Source organism: Camelus bactrianus, chromosome 7 (assembly GCF_048773025.1).
Source record: "Camelus bactrianus isolate YW-2024 breed Bactrian camel chromosome 7, ASM4877302v1, whole genome shotgun sequence".
Classification (NCBI taxonomy): Eukaryota; Metazoa; Chordata; class Mammalia; order Artiodactyla; family Camelidae; genus Camelus; species Camelus bactrianus.
The window spans coordinates 12783160-12806500 of record NC_133545.1 but is presented as its reverse complement, the minus strand read 5'-3'; the positions used below and the strand labels follow the sequence as shown (position 1 = coordinate 12806500).

Here is a 23341-nt window from a genome sequence, read left to right as displayed (position 1 = left end):
TTACAGCAGCCCCGGGAATTGACTCCAGTCTCTTTCCCTCACTGGCCTTGCTGAGCCCAAACAGAGCAGTCAGGGGCCTGGCCGGAGGCTCGGGCCCATTAGTCAGACTGACCAGGCCTGGCCTGCAGTCTGACCACTGACCTGGGCCGGGTCTCTAAGCCTCTGTTTCCCCATCTGTATAATAGACATAACAGGGATGCTGGAGGAGATTAAAGGCCACAGTGTTTGTAAAGTGTTTGGTACAGAGCAAATGCTTGGTAAATGTTAGCTATTGTTAGGTGTATGGTTTCCACCTCACTCTGAAATTTCTCTGATTTTACTTTTCCAGTAAAAGTCAAGTAGATATCGATTCTCTTGGGGATGTGTCATGGCACCTGGCACAGAGTAGGCACTAAAAACATCTTTATGGAGTGAAGAATGAAAAAACTGACCTCTTGTTTCAGTATCTCATCACAGGAGGAAGCAGCTTACAGACTTGGTAAGCTTTAGTACCCAGCTTGAAAAACCCACAGTGAAACTTTGGGAGGATGTACTTTGATTAAATTTGTTCACACGGGGGTATAGGTGACGTGGTAGCCAGCCTCCAAGATGGTCCCTCATGATCCCTGCCCCCTAGCACTCACACCGCTGCACAGTCCCCTCCCCCACTGTGCAAGGTTCAGTCGGGTGACCACAGCATGTAGCAGAGATGACAGTACATCTCTTTTAAGACTAGGTGATAACGTCTAAGGCTTCCATCCAGGGCCCTCGCTCTCTCCCTTGGATTGCTTGTCTAGGGGGAAGCCAGCTGCCATGTCGAGCAGCCCTCTGTAGAGGCCCACAGGGTGAAGCCTACCAACAGCTACCCTAAGTGGGCAGGAGAGGGACTCTCTGGGCCCAGGCAAGCCTTAGCCCAGCTGACAGCGGGACTGTAACTTCACAAAAACACCCTGACCCCAAAACACCCAGGAAGACTTCTCCCAGATTCCTGATCCTTGGAAACTGTGTGGGATGATAAATGCTTGTTGTTTTAAGCCACTTAGGCACTGGGGGTAAGGTGTTCCTCAGCAACAGATAACCAGTCCAGGTGATGAGACAGGAATGGCCAGGACTGGGACTGAGAGAGGACTGTACTGGCAGGCATTAGAAAACACAGGAGGCAGGCAAGAGGCCAAACCCAGATAGGTCAGCCATGGGGAAGGGTAGACAGGTTCTGTGGGTCTGTGCATCTGGTCCAGAGCCCAAGAGGGTGAGAGCCAGAAACAACCATGTCATTGAGCAAAGAGCACTGAGATCTTGGCAATCTTCTTAGACCAGAGTCTTGCCTTTTGACATTATTTTATGAAATTTTCAGTTGGACCTTCAGTTGATCACTGCAGCTATGAGGTGATCAAAGGCCCATGAGTGTACTTGCCAAGAACTAAGTTCAAAGATTTGGGGGTTACAGTAACAAACAAAATGCAAGGGGATTATAAACATTTTTGAAACACTCACAGTATGCTTTTGTTATTTGGATTGCCTAAGCTCTTTAAGTCATCCAACAAGCTGGAAGACAGAATTGGGTTTCCTAGGCCTGATCCAGGCTATTAGGCAGGTCATCGTGCAATAGAATGGCGGAAATACTGGCTGGGATTATGAAGACATATCTCAAATTCAACCGGCAAATATTTTCTGAATGCCTACTAGGCTAGATGTACTCAGAGTCATTCTGTACACATAGTATAAGAACCCAACGCCCGGATACTACCTATGGCTACTCAGAGATACTGAAACTCAACTGGCCAAAGAAACAGCCCCTCTATTCTTTGTACAGGCCCGGTCCTCCTTAGATTGACCTGTCCTTGTTTCAGGTCTTGGGGTCCTGCTGACTCAGTGGCTAATCTGCTCAATTATTCAATCCCAGGGGATAATAGAGTCCTGTGAACGGTGTCTGCCTTTTCATAGGAGCTTCAGAGCCCTTACTCCACAGAAGTGAGCAGAGAGGGCCTCCTGCACCTCATGCCTCATAAACAGGTTGCATTCTGGACAATTTGCTTCTCTACAAATTTAAAGTGAGAGACATGGAGGCTGCTTGCTAAGAGCACAGACTCAGAGCCACACGGCCTGGGTTCAAACATCAGCTCCGCTACTTACTAGCTGTGCAGCCTTGAGTGAGTGGCTTAATCTCTTTGATCCTCAGTTTTCCCATCTGCAAAATGAAGGTGATCATAATAGCACCTCCCACACAGAGTGTGAAGAGGAATAACTGAGTAGTGTGAGAAGCTCTGACAACAGCTCCTGGCCACTCAAACGTTCTGAAACATTCTGAAACTGTTCACTATTATTATGCAGGATACAGAGGCAAGAGCAGCCCCCTCTGCCCTCTCTGGGCTCACATTTAATTGTCTGTTGGGGGTTCACCCAGGGCAGATGTCTCTCTTTCACAACAACTAAAGGGTTCTTTAAGGACTTCATAAAAACAAAAGGATTAACTACAGATGACTAAGCCCACATGATGGAAACAGAACCAGGTACAGTAAATAATGAACTTAGGCAGGATTACATTCTTACAAACAATACACTGAGTTCTCCTGCTCTTTGTTTGCAATCCTTCCATCAGTACGGAGCCAGTGGCCAAGGAAAATATCTCCATGTATCCAGGATAGTCTGGGTGGGCTCCTGGAGGAGGTGGCCCAAAGCAGAAACTTGACGAATAATCAGGACTTGTCACGTGGAGAAAGAGGGCAGGTACATCAGGCAGAGAGGAGTGTGCTAGAACCAGAGTGAGGTTTAGCAGGCACCTGGGGTGCAAGATTTAAGGAGCTAGAAGAGCAGAGTCAGCACCTGCACATCCCTGGGAGTGAGTGCCCAGCTGCCTCACTTGCCTCACTGTAGTCTTGGCCCTGGAGAAGAGCACAGGTAAGAGCCTGGAAGGGTACAAGCTGGTATAACTGGAAATGTCCAAGTCAAGAAAGATTGCCTGAGTCTAAAGGTGGGGGGACAGAGATCACTGGGAGTGAGGCTGAGGAGTCAGGCTGGGGTCAGATCATCAAAGGCCAAATAAAGGAGTTCAGTGTTGGTCTAAAGTAACAGGTAGCCAATGAAGAATTCTGATCTGGGCTACAGCATGATCATATCTGCATGTTGGCAAGATTCTTCCGGTACTAGTATGGATGGCAAATTGTTGGATGAGAGAAGAAACGAGGTTGGGAGGCCAATTTAGGGCTCTGTTGAAGAGTCTATGCACGAGGGAGAGACAGTGATGGCCTGAAACAGGGCAGTGCCAGTTAGAAGTAAGAAGAACTCACTGGAGAGATGCTTTGAAGGGAGAATTGAGAGGACTTGGTGATTGATTGGAGATGAGGGTTGAGAGGAGGAGCCAAAGATGGCATAGTTCAGAAGCCATGGGGAGTTACTAGGTAAGATAAAAAGTATACCATAGGCACTTATCAGGGCATCCCCAAGTCCAAGGGAACCAACCCCCAATTTGATTTCCAAAGGACACACTCCCTGGGGGTTGGGATGTGTCTTACCCTTTGTATGGTACCCATACTCTATATAAGTATCGCCAACCTGAGTTGAGTGACGTCCAGACCCTATCCCTTCATCCTGCTCATTGGCCTCCAAGTGACCTTAAGGTTGTCAAAGTCCTTTGAAAGACAACTGTGAGCTGGGATCAGACTAACACACCAACATGGCCAACCTCCCATTCTGGATGCAGAACCCCAGGGCTCTGATCTGCGCATGTGACCTGGCCTGGGGCTCTGGGAGGTAGGGGGAGGAGGAGGTAGAGGGGTTGTGAGGGCCTGTCCAGTGGCTGGGGACACTTCAGCTGCCTGTGAAGAGCCTTATGAGAGACAATTTGGACCAGAAAGGCAGCTGGAGGGCACTGGGTTCTGAGCTACGGCCCAGAAAGGCTGAGGCAGCAGAGCTGGAGGAGGGTGGTGTCCAGTGGCCTCCCAGTAGCCCAGCCTGGGGCGGGGGGAAGTGTGAAGGCTGCAGGCTGCAAGTGGAGGCAGGCACTGGGAGGAGCTTCCTCTGACCCAGGCACAGCCGCACACACTGAGCTGGTGGTCAACTAAAGCCCTCAGATCCTTTTCTATGAACCTCAGGGAAGCCGGGTCTCACACTTCCTGCTCTTGAGAAGTTTGGAAAATAGCAGCTCTGCTTGCATTTCCCGACATTCTCAGAAAAATAAAGGGAATAAAAAAGCAAGTTTGAGCTCTTTGAAACATTAATTAAAGACACTGTAGTTTCCTTATTTAACTGAGGGTTGCTACCTCATTTGGGATTATTAGCAAAGCAAGACAGCCTTTGTTGTGCTTGACAAAGTGATTAATTCAGACGCCAGGTGAATTTTGGCTTTCTCAACATCTTTTGATGTGCTAAGATTCTCCAGTGAGGGCAAACATCATCAATTACTTAAACAAGCCGATACCGTGAGAGCACAATTATCAGTGAGGCCAGTCCACTAATTGGCAGCTGAAGAGATAGAAATGAACTCTTGGCTCTGGCCTGGACCCTTACCTGTCCAGGAGCAGTGAGAGTCCTTTCAGTTGTCTTGTGGCGCTGCTATTGCTGATCTGGAACGACCTAGTTATTTTCCCACCCCTGCAAAAATGCATCTTGGGCGACTCGTTTCTCTAGAACCCAGAAGCTGCATATGGCTCTCTGATGAGACACTTCCTCCCCTGGGCAAGGATGTAGAACTCAGCTTTGGGGAAGCACAGAAGGGGTCACAGAAGCAAAATTCTTAACGGAAGTTGGTAAGAAAGTCTTTGTTGCTTCTTCCCACTCAAGAGCTATACTCTCCAGCTCCTGGGACTAGCAGGATGAGGCGGGGACTTTTGTAGGATGCTATGTCTGGGCTTATAGTTTCCTGATGCAAAAGGAATTCAAGGCCTAAATAAAGAGGCAGCTTTTTGTTTTAAAATATAGGAACCTAAAAAATTAACTCGAAGTTTAGAAACATAAATATATTATAATAAATTCAATTTTATTTTATTTTAAAAACATTCATTATACATGTATTTTCCAATGCCCTAAGCCATTATTTTTCCCCCCTCTCCCCACTAGAAGAGAGGTTTGGGAGGACAGTTTTATGCTGCATTTATACGTCACTGGTTTTTCTGGTGAGGAGGAGGAAGCTCAGTCTAGTTAAATTCAGTCAAATAACCAACACTTAAAAAAATCCAGGAACATGCAATGGAGTAAAGACAGTCTCTTCAGCAAATGGTGTTGGGATAACTGGGTAGCTGTACGTAAATCAGTGAAGTTAGAACACTCCCTCACATCATACACAAAAATAAACTCAAAATGGCTTAAAGAATTAAACATAAGACGAGGCACTATAAACCTCTTAGAAGAAAACATAGGCAAAACATTATCTGACATAAATCTTAGCAATGTTCTCCTGGGGCAGTCTACCCATGCAATAGAAATAAAAGCAAAAATAAACAAATGGGACCTAATTAAACTTACTAGCTTTTGCACAGCAAAGGAAACCATAGCAAAACAAAAAGACAACTTACAGAATGAGAGAAAATATTTGAAGATGAGACTGACAAGGGCTTAATTTCCAGAATATATAAATAGCTTATACAACTTAATAAGAAAAAAACAAACAGCCCAATCCAAAAATGGGCAGAAGACCTAAACAAGCAATTCTCCAATGAAGACATACAAATGGCCAATAGGCACATGAAAAAATGCTCAATATTGCTAATTATCAGAGAAATGCAAATCAAAACTACAGTGAGGTATCATTTCATACCTGTCAGAAAATGGCCATCATTCAAAAGTCCACAAACAATAAATGCTGGAGAGGGTATGAAGAAAAGGGAGCCCTCCTACACTGTTGGTGGGAATGTAGTTTGGTGCAACCATTATGGAAAACAGCATGGAGATTCCTCAAAAGACTAAAATAGACTTACCATACGACCCAGCAATCCCACTCCTGGGCATATATCTAGAGGGAACCTTAATTCAAAAAGATGCACCCCAATGTTCATAGCAGCACTATTTACAAAGCCAAGACATGGAAACCACGTACATGTTCATTGACAGATGACTGGATAAAGAAGTTGTGGTATATTTATACAATGCAATACTACTCAGCCATAAAAAAGAATACAATAATGCCATTTGCAGCAACATGGATGGACCTGCAGATTGTCATTCTAAGTGAAGTAAGCCAGAAAGAGAAAGAAAAATACCGTATGATACCACTTATACGTGGAATCTAAAAAAAAAGACAAATGAACTTATTTACAAAACAGAAAGACTCACAGACATAGAAAAAAACTTGTGGTTACCAGTGAGGGAAGGAGTGAGATGTGATAAATTGGGAGTCTGAGACTTGCAGATACTGATATACATAAGACAGATAAACAACAAGTTCATACTGTATAGCACAATATCTTATAGTAACTTTTGGTGAAAAAGAATATGAAAACCAATATATGTATGCTTGTGTATGACTGAATCACTATGCTGTGCACCATAAATTGACACAACATTGTAGACTGAATATACGTCAATTAAAAAAATAATATAGAAAAAAATCCAGAAGTGTTTCATAAAAACCAGCCACTTACCTGATTTATGACATATTTCAGTTAATGGTTCTGTTCTGTTTTTAAAATAGGAAGATAAGCCCCACGTGTATTCATGTTGTGAATGTGCTCTTTGCACGGCCTTCATTATTCTTCTCCTTTAATCCCCTCCGGCACAAAAGGGCGAGGCAGCTCCCAGAACTCTTCCATGACCAGCATGTGATGGACAACTGGGGTACAAAGGCAGAGCCCGGGCTGAGGTCTCCCTCCATTCTTCACCACCAGCTCCATCGCTGTGCCACTTGCTGCCTTCAATCCTGGAAGGTGCCAGCTGGTTTTCTGGGGCCGGGCTGGGCGTTGGAAGGCACACCTGAGGAAGCAGAACACACCCAGTGTTAGGGCAGGTACCCAGCGCTCCCTCCACGTGAACCCCCAGCGCTCACTCTCCCCCGGGGCCTCCTGGACACCCCTTCAAAGCAGCGCCCTCTTCTAACGCCTTCATCTGCCATGGGTGACACAGCTCTTGTTTCTCGCACCAGCTGTAACACCTCTGTCCTCAGTTTAATGCTTTTTGGAAATCGGTCTGCTTTGGAGAGCCCTGTTTTTTTGAAAACTAGCCTTGGGGAAAAATAATAAGCATAAGAACCATTTGCCATTTTTTTTTTTTTTTTGGTTCAACAAAGATGTACCATCCAATAGTCGGGCAGAAGAAGTGCTCTTCAGTGATCAAAACACATTTCAACATGTGATGCTTCTTTGCTGCAAGGATTATGATATAAATACTACATTGACTGCTTGTCATTAGTCATCGAATGTCTGTTGGGTCCACTAGGCTGTAAGTGCCAAGTTCCTGCAGCTTCCCCGGTGCCCAGCACACGCCTGGCTTGTAGGAGACGTGTGGGTCCGTCTGATGAGTCCCTTCACTTGTAACGTGTTGATTAACATTAGCCCCAACAGTGATGGAGGATGTCACTGACTGGACTACTCCCCTACATGGGGGTAAACTGCTACCACAGTTTGGTACAAATGCAGCGTCAAATGCAGACCAGCTCTCTCCAGTCCTGAGAAATGAAATACAAGACAACAAGATTCATTTGATCTAATTCCCGACGTGTACTCTGAAAAAGGACTGAGATTCCTTCGTCATTCTCTGCCTGCGGTGATAAAATATCCGCTGAACTGGGGCAACCTAGACAGAACACACTTTAAAATGTGGAGCACTCGGACCAGCCTTGCGAGCCACGTGCTCCTGACAGTGCCCTGTGGACCATCCGTGGCAAGTGAGACCATTTTAGGGCTTTAAAATTTTCCATTGTAAAGTGTTTATTTTTACCATTAGTTTTTAATTTTTGGAAGTGTTAATAGTTTTCATTTATGGTCATGACATAAAGTTTCCTCTTATTTAAATTTATTCAAAGGAAGTTGGGAAGCAAGTGGTAGCCTCGGGGATTCGCAGCCATGGCAAAAATTATAAAGATGTTGCACAAGTGACTGACCTTAGAAGATTAACCCCTTACTACCAATAGAGATTTATTAACTCAACTGACTCTTCTGCCCTGAAAAGTTAGGATAAAAATGGAAAAGTTAGTTAACTTTGCACTATAATATGCACTATATGCACTATGCACTATAATAACCATCAGCGGGATGACATTACGGTTACTAAATGGTAGTCTTTTCTTTGAAATATTTATCTGGTGGCTGTTTAGGTGGTTGGGCCACTGAAGCCTGGTTTAGTGGTGCCCAAGGCAGAGGCTGGGTGTCTTGCAAGCTCCAGGCTGGCCTCCTCCCGACCCCTCAGCAGCTATGCCCCCAGTTCTCTCTTAACAGGAAGCCCTGATAATCTCAATCTCCACCCCAGACACTTCTTTTCAAACACACTCCAAAATACAATCAGCATCTATACGTGATATACGTTGGTGTGGTAGCTGAATCATGACCCCCAAAGATGCCCACATCCTAGTCTTTGGACTCTGTGAATGCCACTGTATGTGGCGAAAGGGACTCTGAGGTGTGATTAAGTTAAGGGTCCTGAGATTCGGGAGACTATCCTGAATCATCTGGGTGGACCTTACATGCTGTCACAAGGGTCCTTGTAAGGGGGATACAGGAGTCAGAGGAGCGGACGTGATGACTAGAAGCAGAGATGGAAGAGACGAGGCCATAAGCCAAGAAGGCAAAGACCAAACAATCCGCTGGAGGCTCCAGAAAGAACCAGCCCTGCTGACAGCTCGACTTTAGACTAGTGAGAGTAATTTTGGACTTTTGGCCTCCAGTACTGTCAGATAGTAAATTACGTTATCTTAAACCACTAAGTTTGGGGTTATCTGTTAGAGCCACAATAGGAAACTAAGGGAGCTGGGAATGATTCATTTACTTAAAAAAAAATTCCTTAAGTTTCTGATAGAATTCACCATATTGATCTTTTACGGAAGTCACCATTATACATTTAAAATCATTCTGATTACAAAGGATTCCATTGGCAAATTTCAAAAACTATTTAAGTTTTTGGATAGGTGTCCACATGGTTGTACTCTCAAACATGGTATCATGAACTATTACCAAGAAATACAGTGAAAACTCTTCTTCCTGTTACAGTTCCTAGATACCATTTTCCACTTAAAAAAACCCAAAAAGCAAACAAACAAAAAAACCAAAAAACCTAGGGCTTTTTGGTAAAACGACTGATTCAGATCTGGGGCAAGAAATGTACAAGATGCACCTGGAACATCTTGTCATTTCAGAAAGTGAGGAAGCTGTTCTGTGAAAAGTGCTGAGGAACAGACTTAGATGAACTCCCACTATCCAGAGATGGGACAATTTGGTGAATAAAATAAGCTGAAGATCAGCTTAAACTACACCACGGGAGGCAACCAGCAGAATTCAGACTGTGGGAAACCCTACAATATGCCCCCTGGTTTTGTTGTTTAAAAATGAAAGGGGAAAAATGCGGAGGGGGTGAAGTTGGAAGAAGAGCTTAGAGACTCAAAGATACTTAAGGGGCATCTGACCCAATTACAACATGTGGATGACCTTATTTAGATCCTCAACAAACATACTGTAAAAGAAAAATCATGAGATAATTGGGGAAACTTAAACAATGATTAAATATTTGAGGATACTAAGGAATTATTGTTATTTTTAATTGTGATAGTGACACTGTGGTTATTTTTTGAAAGAGTCCTTGTATTTTAGAAAAGGGTACAGAAATTGTTACAGTTGGAATGATATGATGTCATGGATTTGCTTCAAAATAATCGGTGTGAGGTGGGTGGGGGTATAAAACTGAGACAAGCTTGGTCACAAGTTGATAATTGTTAAAGATGAGTGGTGAGGGTAGGGGTGGGTATAGCTCAAGGGGTAGAGTACATGCTTAGCATGCATGAGGCCCTGGGTTCAATCCCCCACACCTCCTCTATAAATAAATGAACCTAGTTACCTCCCCCATGAGTGGCAGGTATATTGGGAATTCAATTGACTGTTTTGTCTACTTTTGCATTTTCCATACTAAAACATCAGACTAAACATGTCCTTCCTGCCCCATCCTTATCCCCAAAGTTTCATCAGTGCAATAGGTAACCTCTGGAATTAACTTCATATTTAGTCTTACAGAGATATTTCTAATAAATGTACAAGCTAATGCAAAAATTGTTATTTTCTCTCCCCATTTTTAACACAAATGGAAGCATACTAAACTCAATTTTCTGCCTCTTACTATTTTCATGTAACACTGCATCTTGATGAATTTTCATCTTTGTTACATAGTCTATTATTGAATGGATGCATCATAATTTATTTAAACAGTCCCAAACCAATGGGCATTCCAATCTTTTGCTCTTGTAAAAATGCTGGAATAAATACTCCTGTATATATTTATGTTCAAGTATATGTGTAGAACAAATTGCTAGAAGCGAATAGAAGGGTCAGTAGCTAGATGCACATGCTAGATACTAGCAAATAACCCCCCCTTGTGGGCTTGTACCAGTGTAGAAGTAGAAGAGATGGAGAGAAATGGGCAGAAATGGAGACGGAGCTAATCTGAAGATGGAGTTAAAGTATCTGCTGATAGATCGTACGTAAAGTGTGAAAAATAAAAGAGAAGAATTAAGCATGTCTAATATCAGTCAGCTTCAGATAAGTTCTGCCTGGGTAATAACTGACTCCCCCCACACTCCCAACAAGTCTCAGTGATTTACATCGACAGATATTTATTTCGTGGTCATGCTAAATGCCTATCATGGACCACCTTCAGCTCTACTCCTCAACCCCTTCATTGCAGGACCTACGCTTTAGGAACAGCTTGCAGCTGGGAGACTACAGGTCTCATGGCAGAGGGAAAAGGACGAATGGTTCATTATGTGCTGCTCTCAAGGCTTTTGCTTGGGGGTGGCACACTGTGCATCTCTCATGCTCAGTGGGCCAAAGAAACTCATGTGATCAAGCCTTGTGTAAATGGGGTGGAGATGTATGATCCTCTAATTGGGAGGGAATGTCATTATTTTAGACAATTACACACTCTACTATGCCTCCAATGTTTCTGGCTTGAGCAACTGGTGGATTGTGGTTGTAACAGTGATACAGAGATGACTGGGGAGTAAGAGATTTAGGGGGAAAACTGAATTTAGATTTAGGTATGTTAAGTTTGAAATGCCTAATAGATGTCAAAAGGGTGCAGCCAAGTTGGTGTCTGGATAAAGATGAGCTCAGTGGAGAGAATGGAGCTAGATAGAAATACAGAAGTTATTGACATACAGATGGTGGTTAAAGTGATGGGACCAACAGAAGAAAAGGAGCCAGCAAATACACCGAGGACCAGCCCCTGAGGTGAGAATTATGTCATAGAAACCAAGAGAAGAAAATGTTTCAGGAAGAAGGAAGTGTTCATCTGGGGCAAAATGCTGCTGAGAGGCAAGTAAAAAAAAAAAAAAAAAAAAAAACTGACAAGAAATTACTGGATTGACAAGATCAGAACCTTGAGAAGGGCCGTTCCAGTGACACAGTGGGTGCAGAAGTGTAGTTGGAAAGATGGAGAAGACACTACGGGTGTTGAAGGGAAGGGAACATGTCTAGACAATGCTTTTAAGTGATTTTACTGAGAGGGAGAGAAGAAAAATAAGGCAATGATGGAATCAAAGAAATTTGCTTTTTTCCTTCAAGATAGAAGACCCTAGATTATGTTAGTATGTGATAACAGTGATTAGAAAGGGAGAAATCAAGGCAACAGAAAGAAGAAATAGTGGAGTATTCTGAGTAAGAGCAGAAGTGAAAACATTAGCTTTAGGTGGCAAAGACTCTCTCATCATGGTCATCAGTTAATTAGGATCTGTCATTACTATACCTTTGGTTTCTAAGAAACCTGTCTTTGTTCTCAGTATATTCTCTGCCTGTTCTCATGCAATGGTTTATCCACGACATCCTAGCTTAGAGGACAGGAAGAAGCAGGTTAATGGAGTGCAAACAACATCTGTTTGAAAAGTGGCAGACCTGGTTTCAACTCTGACTCAATCACTTAGCAGCACCGCCACCTTGGGTACACTAATCAATCTCTGCAAGCTTTAATTTCCTAATCAGTAACACGAGAATAGTATTTATTTTTATCTTTATATAATCATTGGGAGACTCATGCAAGGAGGTGTATTAAACGTTCTTGGCACAGTGCCTGGTATATAGGAAACAGTCAAAATTATTATAAATTACAATAATAGTAATTGTATACTTCTCTTTGTATGTCTATATAAATGTATTTTTCTTGTGCTATGACAAAGTTGTTGTCAGACTAATAACTACAATGACTATGTTTCTGTGGTTCTTACATTATTGGGGAAAGAACTGCACATCAGTCAAATATTTATGTATTTGTTCAGTAGTCCTCAATTTTTTTCCCAGAGCAGTGAAAATTATAAGCAGTCTCCTTTTCTCGGTCTTTGGGAACAAAACTAAATGACTGTTACTTACTAAATTTCATGGATAGAGCTGGACAGAGTTAAAAAACAATGGGAAGGTCTTTGAACTCCAAAATATCCGGCCCTCTGAATTTTGCTCATGTGCATCTTGCAGCACATTTTATGTTCAGAAGTTTCCTGTTAGAATGCAACCATTAGGCAATGCAAGCTCTACAGTTCAAAATGTGTGGGATGCAGCTAAAGAAGTACTAAGAGGGAGATTTATATCCTTAAGTGCATTGCTCATAAATAAAATAATATTGAAAATAAGTGAGCCACATTGTTAATGTAAGAAGCTAAAAGAAAAGAAAAGAAAAAGAACAAAGAGTAAACCCAAAGAAAATAGTAGGAAGACCATAATAAAAAATGAGCATAAAATAATGAAATGGAAAACAGCAAAAAAAAAAAAAATTGCAATGATCAACAAAAGCAAACGTCAGGGCTTTGAAAAGATTAAACAGACAAACTTATAGCAAGACTAATCAAGGAAAAACTTTCCAAGCGAACTAGGAATAGAAGGAATGTCCTTTACCCAATAAAGAATATCTATTAAAAACCTGCAACAAAATCTTACATATAATTTTGAAACATTAGATGCATTCTCATAGAGTCAGGAATAAGAAAATGATGTTCTCTCTCACTGCGTCCTTTAAACATTGTACTAAAGGTCTCAGACGATGTGATGTGATAAGAAAAGAAAATGAAAAGTGAGACAAAAGGATTAGAAAAAAGAGAATTGATATTATTTGCATAAAATATAATTTTCAGTGTAAAAAATCAAAGAGATTTCACATGTAAGATAAACCCGTAGAATTAATAAGAAAATTTAGAAGGATCATGGTTACAAGATTGGCAAAAAAAACCCCAAAACAAAACAAAACAAAAAACACCCAACAAATAGTATTCCTACACATGAGCAATGACTGACTGATACATGTAAACAGCAAAAAGATACTTTCTGTGCATAAAATTACAAAATGTTACCAAGGACAGAGAATGGAATCAATGGGAGACATAACACACACACAGATGAGAAGACTCAGTGTTGTAATAATATTGCTACTCTCTAATTTATAAATTTAATGCAATTCCAATAAAAACTCCAACAGGATTTTTCACCAGACTAGACTAATTAACTCTAAAATTAAAATGAGAAAGTAAAATGTTAAAAGGTGTTATAGAGTTACTCTAGTTAAAATGGTCAGGCATGGGCATAAGTCAGACAAATGGATCAGAACAGATCCAAGCACCTGTATTGCTAAGGTGTAGGGCAGGGGCAGCAAAATATAAATCAGCGGGGAAAGAGGGGTGGGGCAGCAAACACACTGTCTCTCTGCCAGCCCTTTACAGAGGGGCACTCCGCTGTGCACAGGGTTATTTTTTACCAGGGTCCTGGTGACATATCTGTTCTGATGAACCACCTCTTATTATAGCTCCTAGCTTAACACACCACCCTCTGATGATTGACTTGCCTTCTCAAGTATCCCAAAAGGAGGTGCTCCGAGCAGATATGTCAGGTTCTTTTCCCTGGAAAAGGGCACCTACTCTTATAAATTAGTTAAGGAACTTTCTGGTTTGCCTAAGGTTATACTGTAGGAATTATACTTTAGGTCTAACTTAGGTATAACTTTGCTTAAGGTTACACCTTAGGAGATAACCTAACTGCTACTGACTGACATGAGTGAATGTACACTGGATGGTTTCCAGCCCTGAGAGCGAGGTCTTGAGGGGACAAGTCACAAGAAAAGGCACTGAACGTGAAGATGAGGATGTGAAAACAGAGATGAGGTGCTAAAAGGGGAACAGAGAAGACCTCACATAGAAACTCTGTTTCCAAGGAACTCTTGCCTTAAGGCATGATTGAAGTCATTTGTATACTTACAGTTTCTCAATTGTGGTCATAAGGGAAGAATGGGGCAAGGAAGGAGAAGGAAATAGAATTGAAAGTCAACTAACAAGGCAGTGGCTTGTTATTTTCTAAATAAAAACTGTTCAATATGAAAACGAATATGTGTATGTTCATGTGTGACTGAATGTGCTGTACACCAAAAATTGACACAACACTGTGAACTGACTATACTTCAATTAAAAAATATATATCGTGTACACAAAAAAAGAAAACTTCAGATTTCGTCTGCTTATTCTCTCCCTGCCCAGATGTGTGCTTGGAATCAGCCTGCAGTCACCTGTCAATGACTGCTCATTTCCCAACTAATTCTTCAACCAATTGGTGTAGCACAATTTTGCCTGCCATCTAGATGAGCTGTGGTGGGAACGGTTGAGAAGGTGGGGAGGAAAAAGTAATTTCAAAGTTGGGAAATATTTTTGAAATTGGAGGAAAAGGGATGGCAAAAAAATGTTCTCTCTCTCTAGAAATGAAAAAAAAATGCAGACATCGAAATACATTGATGTGTCAACAAAATTTGGAAAAATGTTAAGAGAGTGTTTGGTGAAATGGATACACTGACAGTGAGACTAACTGGGACAAACTTTCTGGAAAGCAATTTGGGGTTGCGTGTCAAACGTTTAAAATCAGTGACTCATGGGTTTCTGGTCTGGAAAATCTTCATGCATAAAGTTGGAAAAGCTCGGTGCATAAAGATGTTCATTGTAGCAGCATGACTTACTTTAGCTAAAAAATTGAAAACACCCTAAATATTTAATAACAATAATAGTTTAGTATGTTGTATGTTCACAAGAGGAATATACAGCCATAAAAACAACATTCATAAAGGATTAATAACATGGAGACTTTTTATGTTAAATGGGAAAAGTAGAATTACAGAGAAATAGAAAAAATTATAGAGCATAGGATCCCAATTATATAAAAAATATATTCAGAAAAAGCTACAATTACAATAATTACAATAATATGAGAGTAAGCTTTCTCCTCAATAGTTCTAGCTTTTTCAACAAAAATTTCTGTCAAGCATTTCAAGATTTGTTTTCTGGAAAGCTAGCAAACCTCATCTTCTGCTTCCATGTCTTAAAATCTTTCGAAAAGGCAAAAAATCTAAGAGCTTGTCTCTAACCAAACTTCCAGTGTGACCACAGCCTTCTATGAAATTGCTGGCAAAGCCTTGAACGGTGGTGCATGCCATGATAAAGCTCTTCTCTCCTCCAACGGCAGGACAGGTGGGTTATCTGGCACCCCTGGGCTTCACCTCTTCCTGGAGGAACAGTTTTTATCCCAGGAAAACTGCTATTTGCTGCCGGAATCTTTCGCCATCTCAAAAACAGCAGTAGCCTCTGAAATTTCCAAAAGCAGCTCACCTAGTAGAAATTCTTTGATAGGGACGGTGAAGACATCCTGCAGGGGTGAAGGAGCTGACTGTTGCCAGAAGTACACTGGAGAGAAGCCAGTTCCTCCAATTCATCGTGAGTGGCTTCTTCGGCTAAATGATGGGCTGACCATATTCCTGTTGAATGCATCAAGGAAGGGCTGTGTCTTGCGGAAAATGAAATATTGGGGAATTTCTAGACTTGAAATTTCAAATCTTGTTTTGAACATGATCCCATGTGGCTCCTTTAATTTTGAGACCAGACAGTGGAAGGTCCACCACTGGCACTGCAAGGTTTGTGTCCTATAGCAATAAACAATTACTTCAGCTGTGAAAGTAAAACCAAAGGATGCTCTCTAAAGCGACTACATAAGCTTTCCATTGTCATTTTCCAACTTACGATTCCATTATGTACACAATGATAGATGTTCATAATCATAATTGTGGAATATGCTTGTGTTAATCCCCGTTAAAAAGAAGCTGTTCTAAATATCGCAACATAGTGGCCACATGATGGCTACATATTACCTTGATTTACACTAGCACCCCAGGCCATCAGCCCTTTTTTCATGGCTTAGTAATTAATGGCACAATTTAACATAAAAAAGGGATTTCTTTCACCATGACAATTTTTTAAGGAACAGGAGACATTTTTAAAAAAATCTTTTTTCATTGACTCTCTCAAACCCATTCGCGGGTATTCCTGGTGTACCCTTTTCCTAGTGCTGCTCTAACAAAGAAACACAAACTGGGTTTCAAACACCAGAATTTGTTGTCTCACGGTTCTGGAAGCCCGAAGTCTGAAACCGAGGTCTGTGCCAGGCCATGCACTCTCTGAAACCTGTAGGGGAAAATCCTTCCTTGCCTTCCCCTTGCTTCTAGCAGTTTGCTGCCAATCTTTGGTGTCCCTGACTTGCAGCTGTAGAACTCCACTGCGGGACTTCTTTGACATCACATGGCATTCTCCCCGTGTCTCCATGTCTTCGCGTGGCCATCCTCTTAGAAGGGCATCAGTTCTAATGGATTAGGGGTCCACTCTGCTTCCGCCTGCCCTCATCTTTAACTAACTGCATTTTTGCAATCACCCTATCTCCAAATAAGGTAACAATCCGAGATACTGAGGGTTAGGACTTCAACTTATTTTGGGGGGGTGACACAATTCAACCCCTAACTCCCGGGGTCCATGGATTCTGGGTCAAAAGCCTATTGAGACAGACAGAGGGGACCTTCTGGATTCAGAGAAAGAAGTGGGAGCAAGGCAAATGGAACCCACTATGCAACTTTGCCTGGAAGTCTGGAGGCAGTGATCTCTCCCGGCTGATTTTAGCTCAAGGACTCTGGTTACTCGTGGCAACATTTGGCCAATTCCTAGCTGAGATGCTGAAGTTCTATACTTGAGTCCAGCTTGCAAAGTGAAGTTTATGGTTGTGTCCAGAACACTCTCTGCTGATGCCATATGTTTGAAAAATGTCTGAATTTTGTGCAGAGACACACAAGCGGTATTTTTGTTAAGTGGAGTTACATAATTAGGGCATGGACTTGCATGATAATTAGCATGTGTAATTAGGCACAGACTTCTTGTCCTTTAATTAGACAATCAAGACATCTAATTACAAAATTAAGATGTAATTATGTGGCCCAAGATCGGCATATTTCTTTCTACCCATTAGAGATTACATGTAGAAAATAATTCACAAAGACTGATGAAAAAATGAACTAGAAACCAGAGCTGAGGATGTTGAGGGAAGTGTTAAGTGGACTGGTAAGTCTCCTTTGGTTTTTCCTCTTAGGTGTGAAGGGACTTATTTAAAACGTCATAGTCTACTTGAAGGGATAACTTTTACACACTCTGCTGTCAACCTTTGGCACAGTCACTAATGAAGAGGAATGCTGGCATGACTAATCCATGTAATTCACACGTGGCTCCTGAGCGTGGTTTGTAATTACCCTTGAACGTGGATTTAAGTGTGAGATCCTGGGGATTCATTTAAACCCAGTAATGCAGCCATACAGTGGAAACCTTGGTCAGGAGAATTGGGAGGAGAACACACTTTCCCCTTCTGCCCTGGCTCAGTTCTCCCTGTGGCCACTTTAAAAGTAGATGTATTGCTTAGAATAACACAAATCAACCATTGACCCGTTGTCCTTTCTCTGCATATTTGAGTATTCATTGAAATGTTCTTATTTTAAGTGCTCCTTATTGGACTGCAGGCAGAACAGGGGAAGGTCAGAGACTACAGCAAACATTCCATCTTTCTGACGATAAGTCAAGTAAATCTTAGAGCAGTGGGTATTTTTTTTGAAGTTCCAGTACTCCTGTGAAGTCTGGCTGTATTTTGTATTTTTCCTTACTCCTAAATTGAGATTTGGCTGATCTTTGCACGATGCTAAATACCCAGTTTGACTCATTAATTTTTCTGAACTAACTGAACTTTTGACCTAATTGGCTGGCTGATTAGGGATTACAGCCATATGTCCAGGTTTTTCTAAGCTAGTTCTGACTTTAACTCTGTTATCCCTCTGTTCCCGTAAACTGTTGAAATATCCTAGTAACTCCAATGTTTTGACAGCCACACTGCACTTCTCAGGCTGCTTTCTCCTGGAAAGTGGCACAGAAATGTGTCAGGCCATGTTTCCTGATTTTGGGTTAGGAAAATATGTTCCCCATATGGTTTCAGGCCGTGACAACAAAGACCTAAAGAAGTTGTAAGAGGTCTTATCTCCATGGTGTGTCCCCTCCATCCCTATTTTTTTCACTTTTCTCTATTAGGCCATGGTATGTGATGAAGGACAAATTAGGTGCTGGGGTCAGTTTGAACCAAGGAAAGCTACAAATGTGCAGAGGGAACTTACTTTTGCCACTGTTACTTTTTTGGCCTTGCCTCTGAGACAATTCTTCGTGGTAGATTTAAAGGCAGAGGAGCTGAACTGGGGAGAGGTGTAGTTTTAAAAACAATTTATTGATGGAAACTGTAGACTGCGAAGGAGGATTTGGACTACATCCTCTCTAAGGGGACGTCCAACCGAGAGATTTTCAGATGCTTTGATCTCTGTTACTCACTCAGGAAGAATTTACTGAGTTCTAGCCACTCAACCCACTCACCTCTAGGGCTCCCCCTCCTCCAGTCCCTAGATGTTGTCCGTGGAAACTGCTTCTACCCTGACCTCCAGAGAACTCAAGAATTCTAATTCCTACTAGGCTAAGATGCAAACCTGTGTCTTGGTTTTTAAAATGTGCTTTTCCCCCTCAGGTATTCCATGTCAGCGTTTTCAAGACTAGAGAAGTTGGGCATCAGACATCCCAAGCCTTCTCCTTTTATTGGAAACTTGCCATTTCTCTACCAGGTAAGGGCTGTCCTCCACTGTCTTTGGCATCAGGTGTGCTGAGCCCCGTGTGGCTTTATCCATGAAGCACAGTCGCCTTCTCTGTGGCCGCACCTGGGGAGGTCTCTGTGTGAAGGTGCTATGATGAACCTTCCCCTACTTGTGTGAATTTTTTTTATTATTATTAAAGTATAGTTGGTTTACAGTGTGGTGTTAATTTCTGGTTTACAGCATAGTGATTCAGTTATACATCTACATATATATTCATTTTCATACTCTTTTTCATTATTGGCCATTATAAGATATTGAATATAGTTCCCTGTGCTATACTTGCATGAATTCTTATGTGATGAGAATGATCCCTCACTGATCACTCATTAATACGTATTGAGTCCTGTCATCCAGTCATTCACCCAAAAACCCATTTATTGCGGGTCTAAGTGTTCCAGGCCCTGGAATATGGAAGAAGTAAAAGCCATCCATACCCTAGTGCTAGAGTGGATGGTATAGACGCTAGCTGGGGTTGTCCTTCAGAGGAGAGGGAGATCTGTCAGGGCTAGAGTCATCCTGGAGGACTTCCTGGAGAAGGGGGTCCTGCAGGAGTGATAGACACAAAGACAAGGACACACACACCAGGTGGGGGGCAATGATATGTGTGATTGCACCACACGAGATCTAGGGCACAGCTTGAGGAGCACTCTGGACCAGAAAGTGGAGATTGGGGAGCTCCAGGGAATGCTGCTGTGAGACAGAAAGACAGAGAGACAGAGAGGCAGGCCAGATCACAGACAGTCTGGAAAGGTAAGTGAAGAACTATTCGTGAGCAAGAGGGGAAGAGATAACTGTGAAAGAGAAGAACGTGAGGGGCAAAATTAGTAACTCTTGTGGCTAATTCGGTGTGAAGAATTCAAGGCAAAATGAGTCAAACATGTCTTTAAGTGTTCAGCCAGCGTAACAGGGAGAATGGATGCAAGCTGGCAGAAATAAAAGGTTGGGCGGTCGGCTGGTTTAGGGAAGTGCCTTTGATTTGCCAGAGTGACAAGAAAGTAGAAATGTCCCATGGGCTCTTGGAGATCTAGGCCCAGGACTCTATCTTCTAAGGCTTTTTTTCCCTTTGCTTCTCATGCTGGGTCTTCTCAGAAGCCAGATGATTTATTCTGCTGACTCATGGGGTGCTGCCACCAACCCACCATCAGGAGCCTGCAGACCCCGCACGCGAAGAGCCACAAAGCCAAACAAAGGCAGGAAGGACTAAGCTTGGGCCAGTCCTGATAATACCCCTTTACGCTCTTTTTAGGATTTCCCCACCCCTGCCCCCGGAAAGTCTGGCCCTCGGCATTAGATGGAAAATCACATTGGCTATTTCTGTCCTTTTTCCTTCTCATCTCAGTTTCTGTTCTTTTCCTTTCTGGCCCTTGCTTTGCCCAACACCCTTTCCCACCCGTTATTGTTGTTTCTCTCACTCCACTGTTTATTTTTAAACAACACCTTCTTCTCTCATCTCTAGTTCAGGGGTGCCCAGGCCACAACTCTCAGCCTATAAACTGCATCTCATCAAGGCTTCCCACTAGCTCCTTGAAGCAAGTGCGAAGACATTTCTCATGTCAAAACAGAACAACAAACTAGATAGGAAATTAAAGTAAATAAATTTCACATTTTTCTTGGGGGAAATGATCAGTTGCACTCGGTTGAGTAATTAATTTAGTATTAACACGTTGAGGAAAACTGTATCACTGCCAATGTGACAAAAACACGGTGCTCCTCTGGATAATTTCCACAGGTGCTCCTTTTCTGCTCACTATCCTCATGTGTGCAAACCTGCTAAGTTCTTGCTAGAACATAGTCATTTCATTGACTGTTTTTATATTCATATAAGCTTTCACTGATATATGGCAAACTTAGATGGTGACGCCAGATTTAATGACCTGGGATATATTCCCATTAAGAACGTCCAGCTCTTCTACCCCCAACCCTCCACTCTTACCCACCCCTTACATCCCTGCCCATATACTCCGTTCCCATAGCACAAGTCTCGCATTTTCCTCTCCTCCGCCTCCATCCCAACCCTGTGCATTTTCATGTATGTTTCTCTCCCACAATACAATGGACCCAGCCATTGCCAACCCTTCACCCGGGCAACCCCCTGTGTATATCTGCACACACGCCATCCCCTCTACACAACTCCATCCCTACAACGCAAAGGATCTAGCACTTCTTGACCCTCTACCCTGACTCTGACTCCGCCAGGAATACTCCTTTCCCACTGCAATGCGCATCTAATATATAAAGTCACTCTAAGGTTCTTACGTTTTGAATATGTTGATTTTAGTTAAAATTTAACTTGGATCATAACTCAGAATTTGTGATAATTTGGGTGCACTCAGCAGACATTTACACATTTACATTTACAGTGGCTGTGAAAAGAGGCTTTGCCAAAAATAATAATAATATAAACCAAACTGCAGAGGGGAATGTTAACATAGTCGAGAAAGCAAACAGTTTCCAAATATTTTAGCAGCAATTACACACAAATAGTATAAGTACAGATGAGCTCTTCTGTCCCTTAAAGCAGAGCTGACTGAGACATTTTTCTTAGCAATATTTTTCCCCCAAGCTACTAGTTTATTCTAATAGTCCAAAGTGTATGAAAGCACTATAACTTCAATTATTTTTTATTGTTTATGTGATTGTGTTCTCACCACTCCAGTATTTTTTTCTGAATTTGTTTGACTATTTGAAATTTTGTTTCATCTGATTCTTACCATAGTGCTGTGTTTTCTGCAGGGTTTCTGGGAAAGCCACATGGAGCTCAGAAAACAGTATGGACCTCTGAGTGGGTGAGTGGGAAGCTCCATTCTCCTTTCATGCATTTTGCTTGTGTGTGCTGAATTGATGCGGAAGTAATGACAAGAATGAGAATGTCGAAGGTCTTTATGACTTTTGAGGAGCCACAAAGAGAGTGCCTGGCAGTACAGGCGAGGCTCCCAGAGCAAACCCCAGGGCTGCCCAAGGGTGCACAGCATTAGCCTGAAGAGCACCACTTCCCAGCCTTTTAGACCCTGACCACCTGGGTCAGGCCCTGGGTACCTTGACCACCTCTCACCACAGTGTCAAAGGTGTGCTGCAATGGATGCAGCAGCCCCCCCATGCCGCAGTCCAATCTGCCTTGACAGCCCATGCCAGGGCTTTCTCCGTGAACGTGTCTAAACCTTATTCGGACCTGTTTTGCTCAACCCTATGAGTGAAATACGCTGTCCTCTGTATGGCCATATAATCTACCACGAATCCAGTACACGTCTGAAAGTTAGCGGGGGTGCTGTGAACAATTACCCCAGGACAACGGCGGTAACTAAGACTGGCCAGGATGTCCTGGGACATACAGTACCCGGCAGTCTCACACACACACACACACACACACACACACACGGTTACCCTAATTCTCAGCCATGTGAAGAACTATATGCCTTCCCCGTATTTTCCCTTTTTTATGCTTCGGAGTGTGTTCCTTTAAAAAAAAAATTCCAGAATCTAACATCCCAGAATTCCAGAAATTCCAGGATCTGACACACAGACCCATGAGCAGACCATGTACCCTAGTCAAGATGTAACGGATTTGGATCCCCTTGATTCTCAGGATGTGTCTTGCCGCACTAGAGCGCTAATCATTTCAGCCTGTTCTCACACAGCTTTGCCTCAGCCACTGAGTGACTGTTAGCAGCTCTTTCCTAGACTTCCAAGTTCATGGTAACGTTTTTTAGGTGCAGTGAAGTTCTGTGGTGTTCCTACTGTACAGCCTAATGAGGTCCAGTGGTTTGTGAGCCCTTCTACCCATAAGATATGCGATGCTTGCTTTCCCAGTGATGATTTTCAAAAGGCATTGACTTGTACCCTTTGTGGAAGTGCCGGGAGACCCACAGTTTTGGCAAAGATCTTCTAACCACTCTTTAGTTTGCTATGTAACCCTGCAAAGGTAGTGCATTAAGATTTTCTACTAAATGCTCTCTAATTAGTTATCCAGCAATAGCAAACTAATGTAGTGACTTAAACAAGAAGTTACTATGTGTCATGTGCCTAAGGATTGGCTGGAACTGACTGATCTAAGCTAGCCTGGCTGGGAACATGGTACATATGCAGGTTCAGCGGGGCAGGTGGCTCATCTTGGCCAGCTCAGCTGGGGCAGCTCTGCTCCTCCTCAGAATGGCAGGCAGGCCAGGGCAGGCTCTTCTCATGGTGAAGGCAAAGGATCAAGAGAGCAAGCCCAATTGTGCAAGAACATTCTAAG

General features: G+C 42.6%; 1 protein-coding gene across 2 annotated transcripts in view; it reads left to right on the top strand.

Annotated features, from left to right (window-relative positions):
• The window catches only part of TBXAS1 (thromboxane A synthase 1), a 141959-nt gene that overhangs the window by 15304 nt on the left and 103314 nt on the right, over nucleotides 1-23341 (top strand). For both annotated transcript variants that reach the window (XM_074366929.1, XM_010947466.3), the window contains 2 exons: nucleotides 18987-19080; nucleotides 21844-21896. In XM_074366929.1, coding sequence (XP_074223030.1) covers nucleotides 18987-19080; nucleotides 21844-21896 — 147 coding nt within the window. The remainder of the gene's footprint in view (nucleotides 1-18986; nucleotides 19081-21843; nucleotides 21897-23341) is intronic.